Source organism: Mobula birostris, chromosome 3 (genome assembly GCF_030028105.1).
Source record: "Mobula birostris isolate sMobBir1 chromosome 3, sMobBir1.hap1, whole genome shotgun sequence".
Classification (NCBI taxonomy): Eukaryota; Metazoa; Chordata; class Chondrichthyes; order Myliobatiformes; family Myliobatidae; genus Mobula; species Mobula birostris.
In genome coordinates, this window is record NC_092372.1 from 193692067 (window position 1) to 193711404 (window position 19338).

Genomic DNA, 19338 nt, shown 5'->3' on the forward strand with positions numbered 1-19338 from the left:
AGTGTGCTTTGCTCTATTTGTTTTAAACTACCAAATAAAAGTAGGAGGAAGTCTGTTATACTGAGGAAACTCTGAACAAATTGGAAGTAAACAAAATTACAAATACTGTGGAATTAATTCTGTGTTTCCACAAGAGTAATTTAACTGATTCAGTCAGCCACTGAAAACAATTTTCACACCCTGCCATATTATAAACTGATACAAGAAATGGGATTGGGTCTGGCCACCCTCCAACCTACTCCAGGAATTCAATAAGATCACAGCTAAGTGTGTGGCCCGTTCTCTCTGGCGGTGTTACAGCCCCCTTCCCCCATTATCTTGAGAGTATAGATGTTGCCAGATCCTGGCTGTCCAGACATCACACACTTCATGTGGGAATGGGGATTGTGCACATTGATATTGATGGAAGCTCCAATCTGTCATTGAGAGTTTCTGGCCACTTCTGATACAAACAAACAACAATATGGTGTGAATGAAACAGTCAGCCCAAAGTGTGATACGAAAAACTCCTAGATCTCATTCTCTATTTGTGTGTCCACCAACATCTCCCTCTCTCTCTTCCTGTCTCTGACTTTTTGACTGTTTCTCTCACCCTTCTCTCTCCCACACGCTGCCCCCCTCTCTCTTCTCCCCTCTACCCCCCTCCTCAATTTGTCTCAAGTATTCATTGCGGTGATCATTTCTTAATTGGGCAATATGCACACTTTTCTCAGTCATTAGAGTTTTAACAATTAACATGTATGTTAATAGTGAACAATACTATTGAACTCATATACATGAATATGGACATGCAAAGTTCTGCTCCATTATTACACCAGCTCCCTCAATGTTCAATAATCTGTCAAATTCTGCCTTGAACATTGATTATGGTGCAGTATTTGAAAAATCAGAACCAAAATAAAATTCTCTTATTGCTTTCCTAAGTGTTTGAGTCCTAATCCGAAAGCATGGGCTCTATTTCTAGACTCAAGTTGTATTCTCCCCGTGATTCTGTCTGTGGCTTCCTTTGCATATTCTGGTTTCTCCCCTGTATCCCAAAACCAGGACAGTGTGTTTAATTGGCTGCTATATTACCTCTTCGTAAATGTTGAAGAATCAAAAGGGTGTAAATGGACACGCAAAAGTGAATAAATTGCAAGATTAATGGGAAATGAGAGGGAGCCATAGGACAGATGGAATTCCTCTGCTGGGAGCTGGTATAGATCTGATAGAATGGCTTCCTTCTGTCATAAGCTAAAGCTCTGAAGCAATGGGACAGTGGTACACCTGACACAACCACTGCTTTGCAGCGCTGGAGGCTCGGGTTCAATCCTGACGTGTGGTACTCGTGGAGTTCTTCCTGTGTGATGTTGGTTTCCTCCAGGTGTTTTGGGTTCTCCCACAGTCCAAAAGTATGTGAATTGGTCAGTTAATTGGCTGAGGGAGGAGCTGATGAGAATATAGGACCTCACCATCTACTTTATGTACCTCGTTACGATTTTGCACATTAACTGTCTATGGGCACCGCACCTTCTCTGTAGCTATTGCCCTTTATGCTGCATTCTGTTGTTTCACCTGGACTACCTCAGTGCACTGTGTAATGAATTGATCTGTGTGAACAGTAAGTGATACAAGCTTTAATTGCCTGAGAGGAAGCCAAACAGAATTTCATTGTACCTATGTATAATGACGACAAAGATCATTCAATTCAATTCAATTTTCACTTCACCTTGGTACGTGTGACAATAACATTCCAATTCCAATTAAAAATTGGCAAAGTCAGTGGGTTGCTATTGTGACTGAAAGCCAGTGAGCAGTACAGTTGCACAGAGATCCAAACCAGGGCTTTGATGTTCTAATGTTTTTTGGGTTTTTGTTCTTTCTTTTTTTTTTGTCTCTGCAAAGAGTAAGGATTTCAGGTTGCATACTGTATGCATTCCCTGACATTAAGTTGAACTGTTGTGTTCTTTCATAGATGAACAACTTAGATAGGAATGATTTCTAAATGATGCACTTCGAGAAGAGTAGCTGAGAGTAAAACATAGCACAGTGAATGGTAGGGCCCTAGGGAGTACTGAAGAACATACGGACCTCTGTGTACAAGCTCAAGGATCCTTGAAGGTACAAGCAAAAAATAAATTAGGCCACAGCTGGACTACTGTGCACAGTTCTGGCCACCAAACTATAGGAAGTACGTGATTGCATTGAAGAGAGCAGAGGAAATTCATCAGGATGTGACCTGGGAAAGAATATTTCAGTTATGAGAGGAGACTGCTAGGCTGGGTTTGCTTTCCTTGGAGAAGAGGAGGCCAATATGATGCTGATAGAGGTTCACAAAATTATGAGGGGGTACCCCCTAGGGTCATTCATCAGAAAATTTGCCTAAAGCAGAAGTACCTGAAGCCAGAGGGGATGATTTTGGGGTAAGGGGTGAGAGATTTAGAGAGGATCAGAGAGTGTATAAAATCTGAAACACTCTGCCCGAGTAGGTGGTACAGATGGATACTCTTAGAATATTTAAGGACTGCCTGGACAAGAATGCTGTGGAAAAAGTTCAGGTAAAGGTGGGCATGAATGTTGTGGGTCAAAAGGCCTATTTCTGTCCTGTGTCATTCAGTAGGTTACCTAGGTACAAATTCAGATTCTAATTCACTATCCATTGAGATTATATTCACTACAGTGCAGAGTAAAGCCAGATTAATAAAGCCATAAGACACAGGAGCAGAATTAGGCCATTCAGCTCATTGAGTCTGCTCGACCATTCCATCTTGGCTGATTTATTATCCTTCTCAACCTCATTCTCCTGACTTCTGCCCGCAACCTTTGACACCCTGACTAACTAACCAAGAACCTATCAGTCTCTGCATTAAATAGACATAATGACCTCCACAGCCGACTGTGGCATTGAGTTCATTGGATTCACCACCCTTGGCTAGAGAACTTTCTCCTTATTTCTGTTCTAAATGTACGTCCCATTTATTCTGAGGCTGTCCCATCCAGTCCTGGACTCCCACACTGTAGGAGACGCCCTCTCCGCATCCACTCAGTCTAGCCCTTTCAACATGCGATAGGTTTCAATGAGAGTCCCACTCATTCTTAGTACAGGCCCAAAGCTATCAAACACTCCGCATATGTTATCCCTTTCATTCCCAGAATCATTCTCATGAACCTCCTCTGGACCCTGTCCAATGCCAGCACATTCTTCTCAGATGAGGAGCCCAAAACTGCTCACAATACTCCAAGTGCAGTCTGACCAATACCTTTTAAGCCTCAGCAGCACATCTTTGCTCTTGTATCCTAGTCCTTTCAAATTGAATGCTAACATTGCATTTGGCTTTTTTACCATCCACTCGACCTGTAAGTTAACCTCTTGGGGAATCCTGCACAAGGATTTTTGATTTTTTTCATCCTTGTTTAGAAAATAGTCTTTATTCCTTCTTCCAAGGTGCATGACCATACACTTCCTGCCACTGTATTCCATCTGCTATTTTGCCCACTCTCCTGATCTGTCCAAGTCCGTCTGCAGACTCCCTACTTCCTCGTCACGACCTGCACCTCCACCTATCTTTGTACCGGAATTGACCCCTTTGGTTCCCATTTTTTGCCTCCTGCCAGTCACCCAATACTTTATGCTTACCAGTATTCCAAATTATGTGGCTGTTTTGATTGAATTGTGACCATATAAACCTGGTCGATTCATTTCTTCAAAATGTTGATCATGCTTTAAAAATTCACTTCAAATAATATTGAATTTTTGAATTTCCTGATGTTTCTTTTCTTCAGGCTTCGGAGCTGGCATCGTTTATTCAGACTAAGAGGGATCTTGGTTGCAGAGCACCATATGTGGCTACTATAGAAGAAGGAATTAACACCCATACAAAAACAGCCAAAGAATTCTGGAGACTCTTAGGCGGTCAGTCAAGCTACCAAGGTAATGAAAGCATGTATATTTTATATTGTAATTAGTAGCTTCTGATCATATTACTAGAAATGTATACTTAATCTACAAACACTGAATGTTTAAAGATGATCACAGCTTGAACAAATTGAATTGTGTGGAAGTGAAAATATGTGTAGGAATGAGAAACATTTATATTCATATTTTAAAATAAATTTCACCTCCGATTAGGTTTGCATGAACAAAATCTATACTTCACACAGTTGGATCTTTGCTATGCTCCAACTAGTCTTTAAGTCTTTGTTGAAATTGCTCGTTAAATTCTAATTGGTTAGGGCTATCATACTTGTGTAGAAACCCAACTGCTAGTTACTGCTGTTGTGTGCTGATAATCAGACCTCTCTCTGGCATCTACCAAAATCAGATGGCATAATAACATTCAATGTCAAGCCTTCTGGATGATGAGGACTACTTGGCCAATCTGCTGGCAAGAAACAAGGCAAAAAGCCAACGGCATTATAAAAGGAGTGGAGAAAGATTAACAGCAGTATGGAGAAAATAAAAAGATTTGAGTGTTTAGCATGAACGTATAATGAAAAAGATGTTGACTCTGTATTTTGAGAAAATGGATATTGATTGGGTTGAACATTCAATAAGTGTGAAGCTAATAGACCTGGATTTAACACACCAACTTCTGTTCACTTCTCAAAGGGACTCTGTGTGCACTGAGAGAAACAGCCCGAGTGCCTATTTAGTCACCGAATCATAAGAAGAGATAGCACAGAAATAGGCCATTCAGTCTACCAAGCCTATGATCACCCATTTACAATCTTATTCCTCCCACATTTTTATCAGCTCTCCACGGATTCTGCCACTGACCTAGGGCTGATTTCTAGTGACAAATTAACCCACGGACCTGTGAGATGGGAGGAAACCAGAGCTCCTGGAGGAAACCCATAGGGTTTCTGCGAAAAGGTGCAATGTCCACACAGACAGCGCTGAGGTCAGGGTCAAACCTGGGTCTGCAATTGTGAGACAGCAGCCCTACTAGGTGCTGCAGAGAAATTATTCATTCCTTTTGTTTCGCTGAGGATTAGATTGCATATCCCTAATTGCTGTTGAGGCGCTGGAACCACTGTGGTTGTATGAAGGTGTTTACACAGCGCAGTTGGTTTGGGAGACACAAGAGGACTAGAGGATAGCTAATGTTGTTCCATTGTTCAAGAAAACCTGTAAGAATAAGCTGGGAAATTATAGGTTGACCATGGTTATTCTGAGGGACAGGATTTATAAGTATTTGGAGAGATGGCGCCTGATTAGGGATATTCAACTTGGCTTTAAGTCTAAGAGTTTTTCAAGGAGGTTACTAAGGAGGTTGATAACTTGGCCTTTTCTTCTTGGGGCGACGGAGGATGAAAGGTGACCTGACAGAGATGTATAAGACGATGAGAGGCATTGATCCTGTGGATAGCCAGAGGCTTTTTCCCAGAGCTGAAATGGCTAACACGAGGGGGTGTAGTTTTAAGGTGCTTGGAAGCAGGTACAAGGAGGATGTCAGAGGTAAGTTTTTCACACAGAGAGTGATGGGTTCGTGGAATGCAGTGCCAGCGAAGATAGTAGAAGCAGATAAAATAGGGTCTTTTAAAAGACTCTTAGGTTGGTACATGGAGCTTAGAAAAATCGAGGGCTCTGCAGTAGGAAAATTCTAGGCAGTTTCTAGAATAGGTTACATTGTGGGCCGAAAGGCCTGTAATGTGCTCTAGATTTCTACGTTTCTATGAAGAAAAGAGTTCAGGAAGCCAGGATCAGACAAGGCTGTAGAGGGTTATAAGGTAGCCAAGAAGGAGCTTAAGAATGGACAGCAGAGCTAGAAGGGGGCATGAGAAGGTCTTGGAAAGTAGGATTGAGGAAAACCCCAAGGCATTCTAAATGTATGTGAAGAACTGGAGGAAGACTAGAGTGAGGACGATGCAGGAGGGAAGGGCTAGATTGATCTGAGAGTAGGTTAAAAGGTCAGGACAACTTCGTGGCCCAAAGGGCCTGCACTGTGTTCTAAAACAGATAGATCAAAACCTGTTTCCCATTATAGGCATATAAATAAACAAGGCATCATCAGTTTAAGGTGAGGGAGAAGATTTAGAATGATTTCAGGGATAAGTTGTTTTTACACAAAGTGGTTGATTTTTGGAACTCATTGCCGTAGGAAGTGGTGAAATTAGGTGCAATCACTTTGAGAGGCATTTAGACAAGCAATTAAATAGGCAGGGAATTGAAGGATATGATCAAAACGCAGGCAAATGGATTAGAGTGGATGGACAAAAAGGTTGTCATGAGCACACTGAGCCGAAGGTCTGGTTCTGTGCTGTATGTCTGAGTCTGGCAAGACGAGTGTGAATAAATGTGGGTTGCTGATCAATATAATCATGGGTGGGCATCACTGGCAAGGCTGTCCAAGTTTGCCCTGCTGTGACCAACTTAATTAGAAAAGTTAGTATGTCAAGATAATGGATCCATTCCTTTCTAAGCCCTTCTGTTTCTGTATTGTACAGGGTATCTGTTCGCCATCAGTTAATGGAAAGATCTATATATATGTTAAAGTTTTGCAGAGTGGGATTATATCTGAAGAAACTGTTCTGTGTTTTTTCTCCCCCAACAGGAGCAGGAAATCCTGATGAAGATGAACTGTATGAAAGTGCAATAGTAGAAACCAATTGTATTTATCGTCTAGTAGGTGATAAACTTGTCCCCGATGATGACTTCTGGGGGAAAATACCACGTTGTTCTTTGCTTAATTCGAAAGATGTAAGTACTTTTCATTGAATTCTTTTTACTTAAGCCATTTAGTTCCCAGTTTATGTGGTCTATGACTGTGCTAGTCAGCTTACTCAGCTTACTGAAGCACTATAGTTGAGCCGTGGAAAAGAAAGCAGAAATGCTGTGGAGCGAAGATCCTGTTCCTGTGCTGTACTACTCTGTTTTAAGGTGAAAAGTTATAGGATCTTCCTGTCCAATGCTCCACATGACAGTGGATGTTGTCTTAAGGTTTAAATTGATGTTCCGATCACAGGTAGGTGATCTACTGCCCTATTTGCTCTGATGTGTCAATGTCAAATCACTACATATGACTGAGAACTCTTTATAGTCCTGGAGTTACTACCTTTTTAATAGGTTAGAGTGTATAGTTAAAGAACAAAGGTCCTTGTGTAGATGGTGACAGTAAACTTGTAACTCAGCTGTAAAGGCTGTTATTTTTTTCTTTTATAGTGTTTATTGTTCACTCTAGATTGCAGTCAGAGAAAGCTGGAAAGCTGACAGTAGAGTGGATGAATGTGGCTCCACCAGCTCCCAGGAAGCTTGGGTGACAATTGCCCTCACTGAAGAAGTCTGATAAACCAAACTGATTTTGAAAATCCTTCAGATTTACGACTATTTTTCTGGTCCTTCAGGTTGCCATTGTGAGAGTGATATATATATATATATATATATATATATATATATATATATCTCTCTTTGACTTCAGGGTTGTTAGCCCAACGCCAAAACCAGTTGACTTTTATGTGTATGTATGTGCACAAGGACAAAGCACTTGAATTAGAGAAACAAACTTGAATTGTCAAAGAAGATACTGAATAGGAGTTCTGATGATTTTGAAACATCAACTCTGCAGCTCTTTCCATTGTAACTGTCTGATTTGTTTATTGTTTCCAGCTTTCTCTGATTTTATTCCATTGACATGTTTTCAACATTCGACTGTGCAGATGCATTACAGAAGCCTTGTGTGGGAAGGGAAGAAGGGTTATTAAAGGGGAATGTAGCAGGAATATGTAAGGGGGGAAATTTCAGAACATGACCATGGATGGCTGAACTGCACTGGGAAAGGTTTACAAAAGGTGGTAAAATTTTCACTTTCTCACCATAGTTGCTAGATTTTACATAATTACAGGAGAGTACAAAAGGTTCCCTGCCTTCTAGTAGTGCTCTCTCTTCTGCTTATGTAAATAACTGGCACGATGCACGGGGACATATTTGTGAGTGCCTCTTTCTCATGCGAAATTCAGCAGTCAAGCTAAAGTGCAAGTGAAGACTGGAGGAATCCAAGCTGTGCATGATTGCTAATTAAATCAATAACTCATCTGGAGACAATCTACATGTGTATAACTTGAATTTGTTGTGCATTTTCCAAATAGTTTCTGTAGGTTTTATACGGTTTTCTGACTTCCTTAGGTGCTGGTGTTCGATTTTGGCAGTGAAGTGTACGTGTGGCATGGGAAAGAAGTCACACTGGCACAACGAAAGGTGGCATTCCAGTTGGCAAAGCATTTGTGGAATGGAACCTTTGATTACACAAATTGTGACATCAACCCTCTAGATCCAGGCGAATGCAATCCTCTGATACCAAGGTAGCTTTAACTTTAGATTAGCACTTTACAGTACATTTTCATATGATACCCTAAATATGTAACTCCATGCAGTAGCTGTGCTTAATGTACACAACTAGGTAAGTGTAGAACCAGGGGATTGCTAGGCAGTGCATTAAAGTCATCCTTAAAAATTATGCACTTTCTTTACTGCTGTTTCTTCGAAGAGGCCATCAATATTTCTTGTCAGCTGGACTAGTGGAGTTGCATTAGTTGCTTGGTGTAAATAATGTCTATTTACTGCACTGAAGAGCTATCTTCCTTTCAGAGATTGAGTTGCTCTAATCTTAAATACAGACTTAACAAAATTTATTGGGAGGATGAGCTAGAGGCTGGGTGCTTAAGTATGGATTAGCGTGTCTCCACATTCTAAAAAACTGTCGGATCTAAACACTGATGTTTAGTAGCTCCTAAATCAGTTTTGGATTCCGCTGTTGTATGTTTTCTGTATAATTCAATGCCATTGTAGTAACCAATGACAAATTACACCTCCCAGTTGAAATTTCATAGAGAAATGTGAAGTTTTGAGAAGTCAATGACTGTGCCAATTTGTGATTTCTGAGCTACCAGCCTATCTGACATGAACTGTAATGAAAGTGTGGACTGTTAGTTATTTTAATGGCCAAATAATAATAAATTTTCACAGTAACTCTCAGAATGCAGAGAGTTACTTCATTTTACGAGATGGGTGTTAAGTCTGCCTTTATTGAATATAGAGTGCAGCCTATCTCACTCCCCGTTTTTGGTTGATCTCCAGTGGTTCAAAGCATGAGCATATCCAACATAAAGTATTTTCAGACCCAAAGGAGGTTTGAACTATTTTTTTTCAGATAGTTGATTTCAGATCCTCTCATCTGCTGATCTAAACACAAATAAGATGTATTTTATTGGCTGAGGCACAGAACATAAGAAGTGGCTGTCCCTAAATGGTACCAAACACTGGTTAGGCCACAGTTAATGTACCGCATGAGTTATGGATTTTGCCTTTTATTTCCTCAGCCTTTAATCATTCTACCAATCACTCTAAGTCAATGCCCTTGTTAGTAATCGTTGCTGAAGAAACTGGGTCCTTCCTCTCCATTGCATCTAGTCTCTTGCTCATTTATATACATTAATCAAGTCTCCCCTAAACAATCCAGGCCAAACTCACTTTCCTCATATACAGAAGGAAGTTTACAACTTCCTTTCCTGTACTCTCTCTAGTCCTTCATCATCCTTTCTGTATCACAAAATCCATAACTCATGAGGTACATTAACTTTGGCTTAATCAATGTTTTGTGCAGTTCTAGAATGAGCACCTATTATGTTCTATGCCTCAGCCAATGAACCATCTCTTATCTGCATTTGTCACTCTTTCTATCTCTTCAGTTTTAGAGTGTCTGCAGCCACCCTCCTCAAGGCTGCACTGTTGATATGCTCTTCCAAATATCCCATTGTTTTCTGAGTATTCCTTTGCCTTGTTTACCCACTCTCAAATTCCTTAGTTCACACCCACCCAAATTAAGTGCCACTTAATCCTTTTCTGGCAACCAATATCTTCATGCAGATGAAATTTTTTACTTCCTCATTATGAACCATTTTTGCATCACTTCCAAACTTTGTGATCATTCTCCCTGCATTCAGGTCTAAATTATTTACATATGCCATGAAAATCTGTGGATGTAGTACTGAGTTCTACTCATGCAAACATCATTTGAATCACAAAACTGCTGTGAACTGTCATCTTTCATACTTTGCTACAAGCCAATTTTCTATCCAGTTTACCATTTTCCCCTAGTCCTATGTGCTTTAAACTATTCAGGTTAGTGTGCCTTGTAAGATCTTGCAAAATCCTATTTAAAAATATATCAAATACATTGCCCTCATTGATCTTTTTGTTATATCCTGAAAGAAAATTCACTCAACATTTGCCTGACAATTTTGTTGCTGATTTATCTACACCTTTCCACTTGAAAATTTATACTGTCCCTCAATATTTTACTTTCAATCACTTGCGCTCCAATGATATTAGATTAATCGGCCTGTGGCTGTTTGGTCTAAAAGCATTCCTGTGAAATAACAGTTTGCATTTGTAGTCTTCCAGTCCTCCACTCCCATATATGTAGGCAGAACATCTACAAGTTACAGAATTCTTACTACTAAGATAGGATACTACCACGTAGCAGAGACCATTTAACCCATGAGCACAATGTTAATATTAATCCTACCAGTGTTCCTTTTTTTTTTGCGGGCAGAAAAGGTCAAGGTCGTCCTGATTGGGCCATTTTTGGCAGGCTGACCGAGCACAATGAAACTATTTTGTTTAAGGAAAAGTTTCTGGACTGGGTGGACTTAAAGAAGCCCTCACCAAAATCTGCAGCTGAAGAGGAGCACAAGGTGAAACTCTTTCATTACTTTACTCATGAAGTAGTAAAGTTAATCCTTTATGGAAGGATTAAGCAACTGTTGTGGTGTGTAAAATGTGATAGATTGATGACATTGAATACATTGGAACTATAAAGTTTTTTGACAGTTTACAGAAATTCTACAGCCTCACCAAGTTGTTTTCTTTTTCCCCAAGGAGCTTTTCACTTGAGTATTATGACGAGGTACTACTTCAGGGTTCCAATGTCACAGTAATAGTTTTCTGCATCTATCGATTGATGCAAATAATACGTTCCATCCCTCTTGTACATTCAGCCCTTGAGTTAGATTCTTCCTTCACCCCTGTTTATCTGTATTTGTTCCTTAGCTCATGCCAGTCTTGACCAACCAGAGCTGTGTATTGATAGCCTTTATAAGAATGTAAGGTTTTGTATATATCACCTCAAGTCTACAACACAGAAATGGGTTTATTGACCCAACTGATTCATGATGGTGCTTCTTCCCTCATCATTCAGAAAATTAATAAATAATCATAAATCCAGTAAAAAGTGGGGTAGTTATACAGGTCCCACCAATCTAGGCCAACCATCACCAACTTACATAAATGCTATGCTAATTCCATTGTATCCTCTCCCTATTCCCATCTACACCATCACCCCCACGGTATTTCACCATTCACCTACCTACTATTGTCAGTTTACAGTGTTCAGTATCAAAACACAGGTCTTTGGCGTGTGACCATGTGGTCACAGGGAGAATATGCAATCTCCATGCCAACAGCAACGACTATCAGGATTGAACCCAGGTCGTTCGAGGCAGCAGCTCGTCTGGTTGCGCTGTTGTGCTTAGGAAGGTGAGGGTGAAAAAGCTGAATCATCCTTTGTTTAAAAAAAAAGGTATGTTTATGTAACTCTCAGGCTCGCCCAGCTTGTGGTCATCTAGGGGAAACAGCCTTCGGCCCCGCCAAACTGGAAATCACATTTGTGTGGATGCCGTGTAATGTACCCCCATTCAATGAGGAACCGCTTCGTCAAGCACCTCCACTCCATCCGCCCAACAGACAGGATCTCCCGGTAGCCACCCACTTCAACTCTGCTTCCCATTCCCATTCAGATGTGTCCATACATGGCCTTCTCTACTGCCATGATGAGGCTAAACTCAAGTTGGAGGAGCAAAACCTCATATGCCGTCTAGGTAGTCTCCAGCCCCTTGGTATGAACATAGAATTCTCCAACTTCCAGTAATTCCCTCCCCCTCCCTTCCTCTATCCCTATTTCACTCTACCCCCTCCCCCAGCTCCCTCATGGTTCCGCCTCCCTCCTCTACTACCCATTGTTTTCAGGGCTATGACGTCAATGCTTCCCCTCCCCCACCCCTTTGTCTTTCAAATTACTGGTCTTTCAACTGAAGCTACAAGCATTCTTCAAATCCTTCCCCATCTTTCATTCTTCAGTCTGACGAAGGGTTCCGGCCCGAAATGTTGAGTCATCGTTCCTAACTGATGCTGCCCAACCTGCTGAGTTCATCCACCAATTCCAACCACCCTATCTCAGCATAGAGACCCATTTTGAACTTTAGTTTGCATTCCAGTTTTAATAAAGTTTTTTTCTTAATGGTTTATCAGATGAGGGAAGTAAAGTGGATTTAGTTTCAGAAGCATTTGAATGACAGGAAACCTAGCATATATACTGATGGGTAGAGTTGGGCAAGCTGATCTTCACAAAAATGATTCCAGGATTGAATGGCTTGTCATATGAAGAGTGTCTGATAGCTCTGGTTCCTGTATTCACTGGAATTCATGAGAATTGAGGGTGACCTCATTGAAAGCTATCAAATGGTGAAAGGCCTTGATGGAGTGGATGTGGAGAGGATGTTTCCAATGGTGGGAGAGTCTAAGACCAGAGGACACAGCCTCAGAATAGAGGGGTGTCCTTTTAGAACGGAGATGAGGAATTTCTTTAGCCAGAGAGTGGTGAATCTGTGCAATTCTTTGCCGCAAGCAGCTGTGGAGCCAAGTCTTTGTGTATATTTAAGGCAGAGGTTGATAGATTCTTGATTAGTCAGGGCATGAAGTGATATGGGGAGAAGGCAGGAGATTGGGGCTGAGAGGAAAATTGGATCAGCCATGATGAAATGGCAGAGCAGACACAATGGGCCAAAAAGCCGAATCCAACTTCTATATCTTATGATCTTATGGATGTGAGGAATCAATTATTTAGAGTTTTGAGAAAGAAACTTGAAGTAGCATAGCAATTGATGTTTGAGAGGAAAATCAGGAAAACGATGTCGCCATTTGAAGGAACCAGAGAGGATGAAACAAATTACATGCCCAGAGAACTGAAGTGGAAGCAAGTTAACCTCAATTTTTATTTCCATTAGCTGCAACTATTGGCTGAAATTTAACTGAGGATTTAACTAGTGTAGGTTATTAACCATTAGAACTGTTTGTGAAGTGGGTTTGTGCTTTAAATATTGGTTAAAATAATGTTAGCAGAATCCTGTGCATAGGATTTCAAGGTACAAAAACACTGGAGAGGTCACATCTGCAGGACTGTGTAGTTTGAATAAGCTCTTTAAAAAAATGCATCATTAAATTGAGTGCAAATGTTTACAAGAATGTTGCCAGGATCTAAGGATGTGAATTATAGTGAAAGGAAAGGTGGACTTGGAGCCGAGAAGGTTGAGGAGTGATCTTATAGATATGTATGAAATCATGAATGGCATATTCAGGGTGAACGCTATTTTTCACAGAGAAAGGGAATCAAAAGATAGAGGCAGTAGGTTTAAGGCGAGAAGGGAAAGGTTTGAAAGGGACTTTAGGGACAACTACTTCATGCAAAGGGTAGTCAGTATATGAAACAAGCTGCCAGAGGATGTGGTTGAGGCAGGTATAATGAGATTTAAAAACCATGGATGGAAAAGGTTTAGAGCAGGGTTTCCAATCTGGACCCCTTGCTTAATGGTATTGGTCCATGCCATAAAAAAGGTTGGGTGTAGAGGCAAATTTGACTATCTTAGATGGGCCAAAGGGCCTATTTCTGTGCTGTACAATTTTATGGCTGTAATATGTATATACAGGATGTTAGCTACTTCACTGATGTAGATCTATAATAATTTTACTTTTTTTTTAAAATTTGCATCACTAACAGTCTGAAAATTAGCATTCCATACATGCAGTCAGTTCCAGTAAAAAGGTGTTCAATTTGCAAAAGATTCTTTATTTCTTTCAAGATGCTGTTGTGATTTTTTTTATATTTTGAGGGCTTAGTTATAAATGCTGCCAGCTAAGGTGTTGCAATTATTGCCATGCAACTTTACTAATTCTCCCCAAAGCTGTTCATTTGAAAATGATCTATAATTTGTGTTGAAATTAAACACTTATGATTATCAAATACTGTCTCTTTATACTTCAAGATTATACTTGTATAAAATGAAATTTATTGAGGATTAATTTAAGTTGGCCATTGGAAATGGCACAAATCGGGTTTTCATTTAACTTTAGTTACAATTGAAATAAAATTTTTAAATAGCTTTGGAAATGTGCTTTTTGGGGAAAAAAAAGGAGAAAAAGGAATTACATCTTTTTATTAACCGGGTGTTAGTGTTTCTTATTTCCTATAAAATTGTTTTTGAAGCTCAAACAGTGCTCACTGAAATGAAATTAAAGGTTGAAAGGTTAATTTATTATTAAAGTATATATGCGCTATACAACTCTGACTCTCACCTTTTTCCCATGAAGCAGGACCATGGCGTTGACCTTAAACCATATGACGTCTCTTTGATGATTCCTCTGTCACCAGTCCCAGTTGGAACGTCACTGGATGGGCTGAATATTGGGCGTGGTTATGGAGTTGTAGAGGGCGAAGATGGAAGGCAGTTTGAGATCACTAATCTCTCAGTTGATGTGTGGCACATACTTGAGTATGACTACAGCAGATTACCCAAGCAGAGCATTGGACAGTTTCATGAAGGAGACACATACGTGGTGAAATGGAAGTACCTGGTGAGCACCACAGGTTAGTACTGATGATACCCAATTAATGAATGCTATTTGATTAACGTTATAACCATGGGCTATACAGAATTGGACAATTGGGCAAACAAAAACTTTTATAATTATCACAGTAAACGCTTGAAAGTCTTAGCAAGGGAGGCAGCATTTGCAGAAAGTAAAATAGTTAATGTTTAAATCCTGGGTTCCTTTGTTGGAAAAAAAAAATGTTTAAGTTGTGCTCTCTCTCTATTTGAGAGTTGGCCTCTGTTTTAACCATGAATCATGGAGCCCTGACGCATGGTGGCTGGACCCACACCTTGTGTATGTACAGTGTCCCAGAGCCTTGCCAATACCTGGCTTGGTGCCAAGGCAAACAAGTGGGAATGAATCATGGCAGCAAGAGTTGTCATGGGAAAAGTGAGCTGAGGCCCACAGACACACTGTCACTTCTCCTTGCCTCTAGGGGGGAATAATGGATCCTGTTCTGAAATGGCTGATGAAGTCAACGCGGGCCCCACAGTCTCTGCCGTGAGTGGTGCAGGAGGTGTGGGGGTGAGATTGAGTTTGGTATGTTGGTCCTGCCTTCTCCCAATGCACGGACTTGAAGTTCTCAGCACCATCATTTCCTTTCAAATGCATCAATGAGCGAGTTAACAATTACTTGGGAGCTCAGTCTCTAAATTTGTGCATACATCAGTGCTTTCTGTGTTGCATGGCGTGATGCTGAGGTTCAAGTGACCTTGGTTCTGGAGTAGAAGCAACATTAGTTGAATAGGTTCTCATTTGTTTCAATTAACTCCACTCCAGCAGAATAATTGTCAGAGATGAGGTATAACCTTGCAGCAAGGAAGTCTAAAGAAACAGGATGATGATGTAGCTTTGTTTAACACTAGTCTGCACTGAGATTGGTTCTGGGGTGATGCGTCGATTAAGATCATGACTTGCATGCCATCATATAGCAGACATAAGATCAATATGTAGAAATATGGAAAGGCTGCCCTGCTAGAGTCAATTTTTGTAAGATCGGGAATTGCCTTCTAAAGTGGTTGATGCTGCTCCTTGTTGGTGAGGTTATATCAACTTTGCCTCAGTGTACAGGACGGTCACTACTTATGGCTGTTTCAGTTGCTTGCAGAAAATGAGTGGCAGGAAGATTTTTCTGGGTGGTTTGCAGAATGAAATCATGTGCATTCATGTTTCAGAAGTTGTTTTACATTTTCCCAAGTCAAGTCATGACGCTCCCTTTGCCAGACGTTCGGGTTCGTTCTTGTGGTGGTACCACCCATAAACACAGCATTGTTCCAGGCTTTTCCCCCTCCGTCTCCCTCTCTTTCCTTCCATCCTCTTCACCCCCGTTACCTCAGCCTGTCCTCACCCCCATTACTCTGTTGCTTTCCAGCCCTGAGGAAAAGCCCCATGCTCCATCACTGAATACCAACTATCCCATTAGCAACAGGCCCTGGAGGCATTGTTGATGGCAGCTCTGGAGGGGAGAAAGCCCGCAGAAGAAAGACCACTTGGGGGGGTGTTGAGGGGAGCTTTCCCTCTCAGTTCTCTTCCCCTTCACTCATTCGATTCCCTCTTGGACCCATCCCTTTCCCTCTCAATCCTCTGAATCTGTGACCCCCTCCCCTCCATTTTCCCAGTGCAGACCGTTCAGTGTGCAGCCTAACCTAGCCACCTGTCACTCCCTTCTCTGAGCACACGTGCAATACCAATCCCTACATGTGTGTGTTTCTTTGTCCTATGCAGCCCTGCTGGGTAGGACATCCCTGTTCCCCCTTCAATATTACAGCATCCTGCCATTCCCCTGCTCCAATCGGTATTTGAAGCAGGACTATTTCCCTCACTTGTGGGGTCCCCCACAGCAGCTTAAAAGAACTGCTTGAGATCAGAACAAATCAGAGAGGCAGGAAAATCACATTGGTAAGTGACTGACCGACATTTTATCTGATCCCTGTTCAATAATCACCCTTAAGTTATAATTGGACCACTCACTTAAACTGAATTTTTATGTGTGCAGTCATTTTGGCTGTGAATGGGTGATTAAAAAAAGAGAACTGTACTGGAGACTGTTCAATAAATCACCTATCTTGGATCAGCCTTCTGAAATGAGGTCCCCTTACCATCAGCAATGTGAAAGCTTCATGGGTATATGGATTTCAGCAAGGCATTTGATAAGGTACCCCATGCAAGGCTTATTGAGAAAGTAAGGAGGCATGGAATCCAAGGGGACATTGCTTTGTGGATCCAGAATTGTAGATGGGTCATATTCTGCATGCAGGTCGGTCACCAGTGGAGTGCCTCAGGCATCTGTTCTGGAGCCCTTACTCTTTGTGATTTTTATAAACGACCTGGATGAGGAAATGGAGGGATGGGTTAGTAAGTTTGCCGTTGACTCTAAGGTTGGGGGTGTTGTGGATAGTGTGGAGGGCTGTCAGAGGTTACAGCGGGACACTGATAGGATGCAAAACTGGGCTGAGAGGTGGCAGATGGAGTTCAACCCAGGTAAGTGTGAAGTGGTTTGTTTTGGTAGGTCAAATATGATGGCAGAATATAGTATTAATGGTGAGACTCTTGGAGTGGAGGATCAGAGGGATCTTGGGGTCCGACTCCATAGGGCACTCAAAGCAGCTGTACAGGTTGACTCTGTAGTTAAGAAGGCCTTCATCAATCGTGGAATTGAATTTAGGATCTGAGAAGTAATGTTGCAGCTATATAGGACCCTGGTTAGACCCCACTTAGAGTACTGTGCTCAGTTCAGGTTGCCTCACTACAGGAAGGATGTGGAAACCATAGAGGAGATTTACAAGGATGTTGCCTGGATTGGGGAGCATGCCTTATGAAAACAGGTTGAACGAACTCGGCCTTTTCTTCTTGGAGCAACGGAGGATGAGAGATGGCCTGATAGAGGTGTACAAGATGATGAGAGGCATTGATTGTGTGGATAGTCAGAGGCTTTTTCCCAGGGCTGAAATGGCTGCCACAAGAGGGCACAGGTTTAAGGTGCTTGGGAACAGGTACAGAGGAGACGTCAGGGGTAAATTTTTTACGCAGAGAGTGGTGAGTGTGTGGAATGGGCTGCCATCAACGGTGGTGGAGGCGGATACGATAGGGTCTTTTAAGAGACTTTTGGATAGATACATGGAGCTTAGAAAAATAGAGGGCTATGGGTAACCCTAATAATTTCTGAGGTAGGGACATGTTCGGCACAGCTTTGTGGGCCAAAGGGCCTGTATTGTGCTGTAGGTTTTCTCTATGTTTCTATGTTGTTACTGGTAAGGGTCCACTTAAAGAGAACAAAATCAGAATTACTTAAAACCTCTTCAAGAACAAGTCAGAATCTTAGTCAATTCCAAATTAATTTTTGTGCAATAACAATAATGGTTCCACAACTTTCATTATGATGAAACATAAAATCCACAATAGCAAATTGTCAATGCATTTTGTGTCCTATATGATTTATTTTAAATCAGTGAGGAAACAACATCATTCAGTGCAAAGCTGCCCTCTGATTTGCTGTTTTCAATGTTTCTTTACTGCTGAAACACCCCACTACATGAAAAGTATATGAGCCTTTCACAATACATGCAGGTTTGCAGAATAGAAATGAGTCAAGAATGTTTTTTAAACAAAAGTTAAAGAGAATTAGTTCTTTATGCAGGTGGCTTCTTTAACTCTGCAGAAAATCCTTTGAGATGTCGAAGGCAAAATTGTTTTGATTTTACTTGTGTTCACCATAGTTGGCAAAAGGCAGAAATCAGAACTTGTACGAAACACCGCAGTTGGGAAGGAGAAATGTGCGTACTTCTTCTGGCAAGGCCGTCACTCAACTGTGAATGAGAAAGGGACTTCTGCTCTGATGACTGTTGAGTTGGATGAGGAACGGGGAGCACAGGTGAGTCGACAAGATGGACAACGTATACAAAACAGAACAAGGCAATGGTGCCATATTGGGATATCAGGAACTAAAACATATGGTTTGATAAGGGATGAAGTTGCCAGTGAGGGAGTACTTTAGAGAAAGATAATCAAAAACAAATCCAGGTTTATTGTGGTTGTTACAAGTACATGGAGTTAGTGAGCAATCAAAATCAAAGCCAGGTTTATTGTCGTTCTCACAAATACATGGAGTACTGAGCATTCCGACATGGATACAGGCCCCTTGGCTCAACATATCCATGCTGACCACAGTGCTCACTCAGCTAGTCCCAACTTCCTGAATTTGCCCCACAAGCCTCACCCCTCCACGTCATCCTCAAATGATGCTGTTGTACCTGGCCTAACCACTTCCTCTGGCAACTCATTCCATATACACACCACCTGCTGTGTGAGAAACTTGCCATTTGGGTCGCTTTTAAATCTTTCCACTTCCACTAGGACTGTGTCCCCTAGTTGTGCTCTCTTCCTACCCTGCATTTATCATTAAACATGAAACTGAAAATGATGTCATTGTCAATGACTGAAATGTCACGTTTAATACCAGTGCTCTCATTTTTTTTTTGTTTTGTGTTGTATCATTTCAGGTACAGGTTCTTCAGGGGAAAGAACCACCCTGTTTCCTGCAGCTCTTTCGGGGAGGAATGGTTGTGCATGCTGGTAAAAGAGAAGAGGAAGAAGAAAGTTCACAAAGTAAAAGCCCCAGGCTTTGTATTTTGTTAGATGTTTCCTCTTAATGCTTAACT

At 41.3% G+C, this 19338-nt stretch overlaps 1 protein-coding gene across 29 annotated transcripts in view; it reads left to right on the top strand.

Moving 5' to 3' along the window:
• svila (supervillin a) overlaps nt 1-19338 on the top strand; it is a 279438-nt gene that overhangs the window by 239813 nt on the left and 20287 nt on the right. For 28 of the 29 annotated variants that reach the window (XM_072253924.1, XM_072253940.1, XM_072253926.1 and 25 more), the window contains 7 exons: nt 3763-3910; nt 6534-6679; nt 8102-8277; nt 10530-10671; nt 14399-14675; nt 18397-18551; nt 19180-19285. In XM_072253924.1, coding sequence (XP_072110025.1) covers nt 3763-3910; nt 6534-6679; nt 8102-8277; nt 10530-10671; nt 14399-14675; nt 18397-18551; nt 19180-19285 — 1150 coding nt within the window. The remainder of the gene's footprint in view (nt 1-3762; nt 3911-6533; nt 6680-8101; nt 8278-10529; nt 10672-14398; nt 14676-18396; nt 18552-19179; nt 19286-19338) is intronic. The other variant, XM_072253929.1, reaches the window with a different exon arrangement.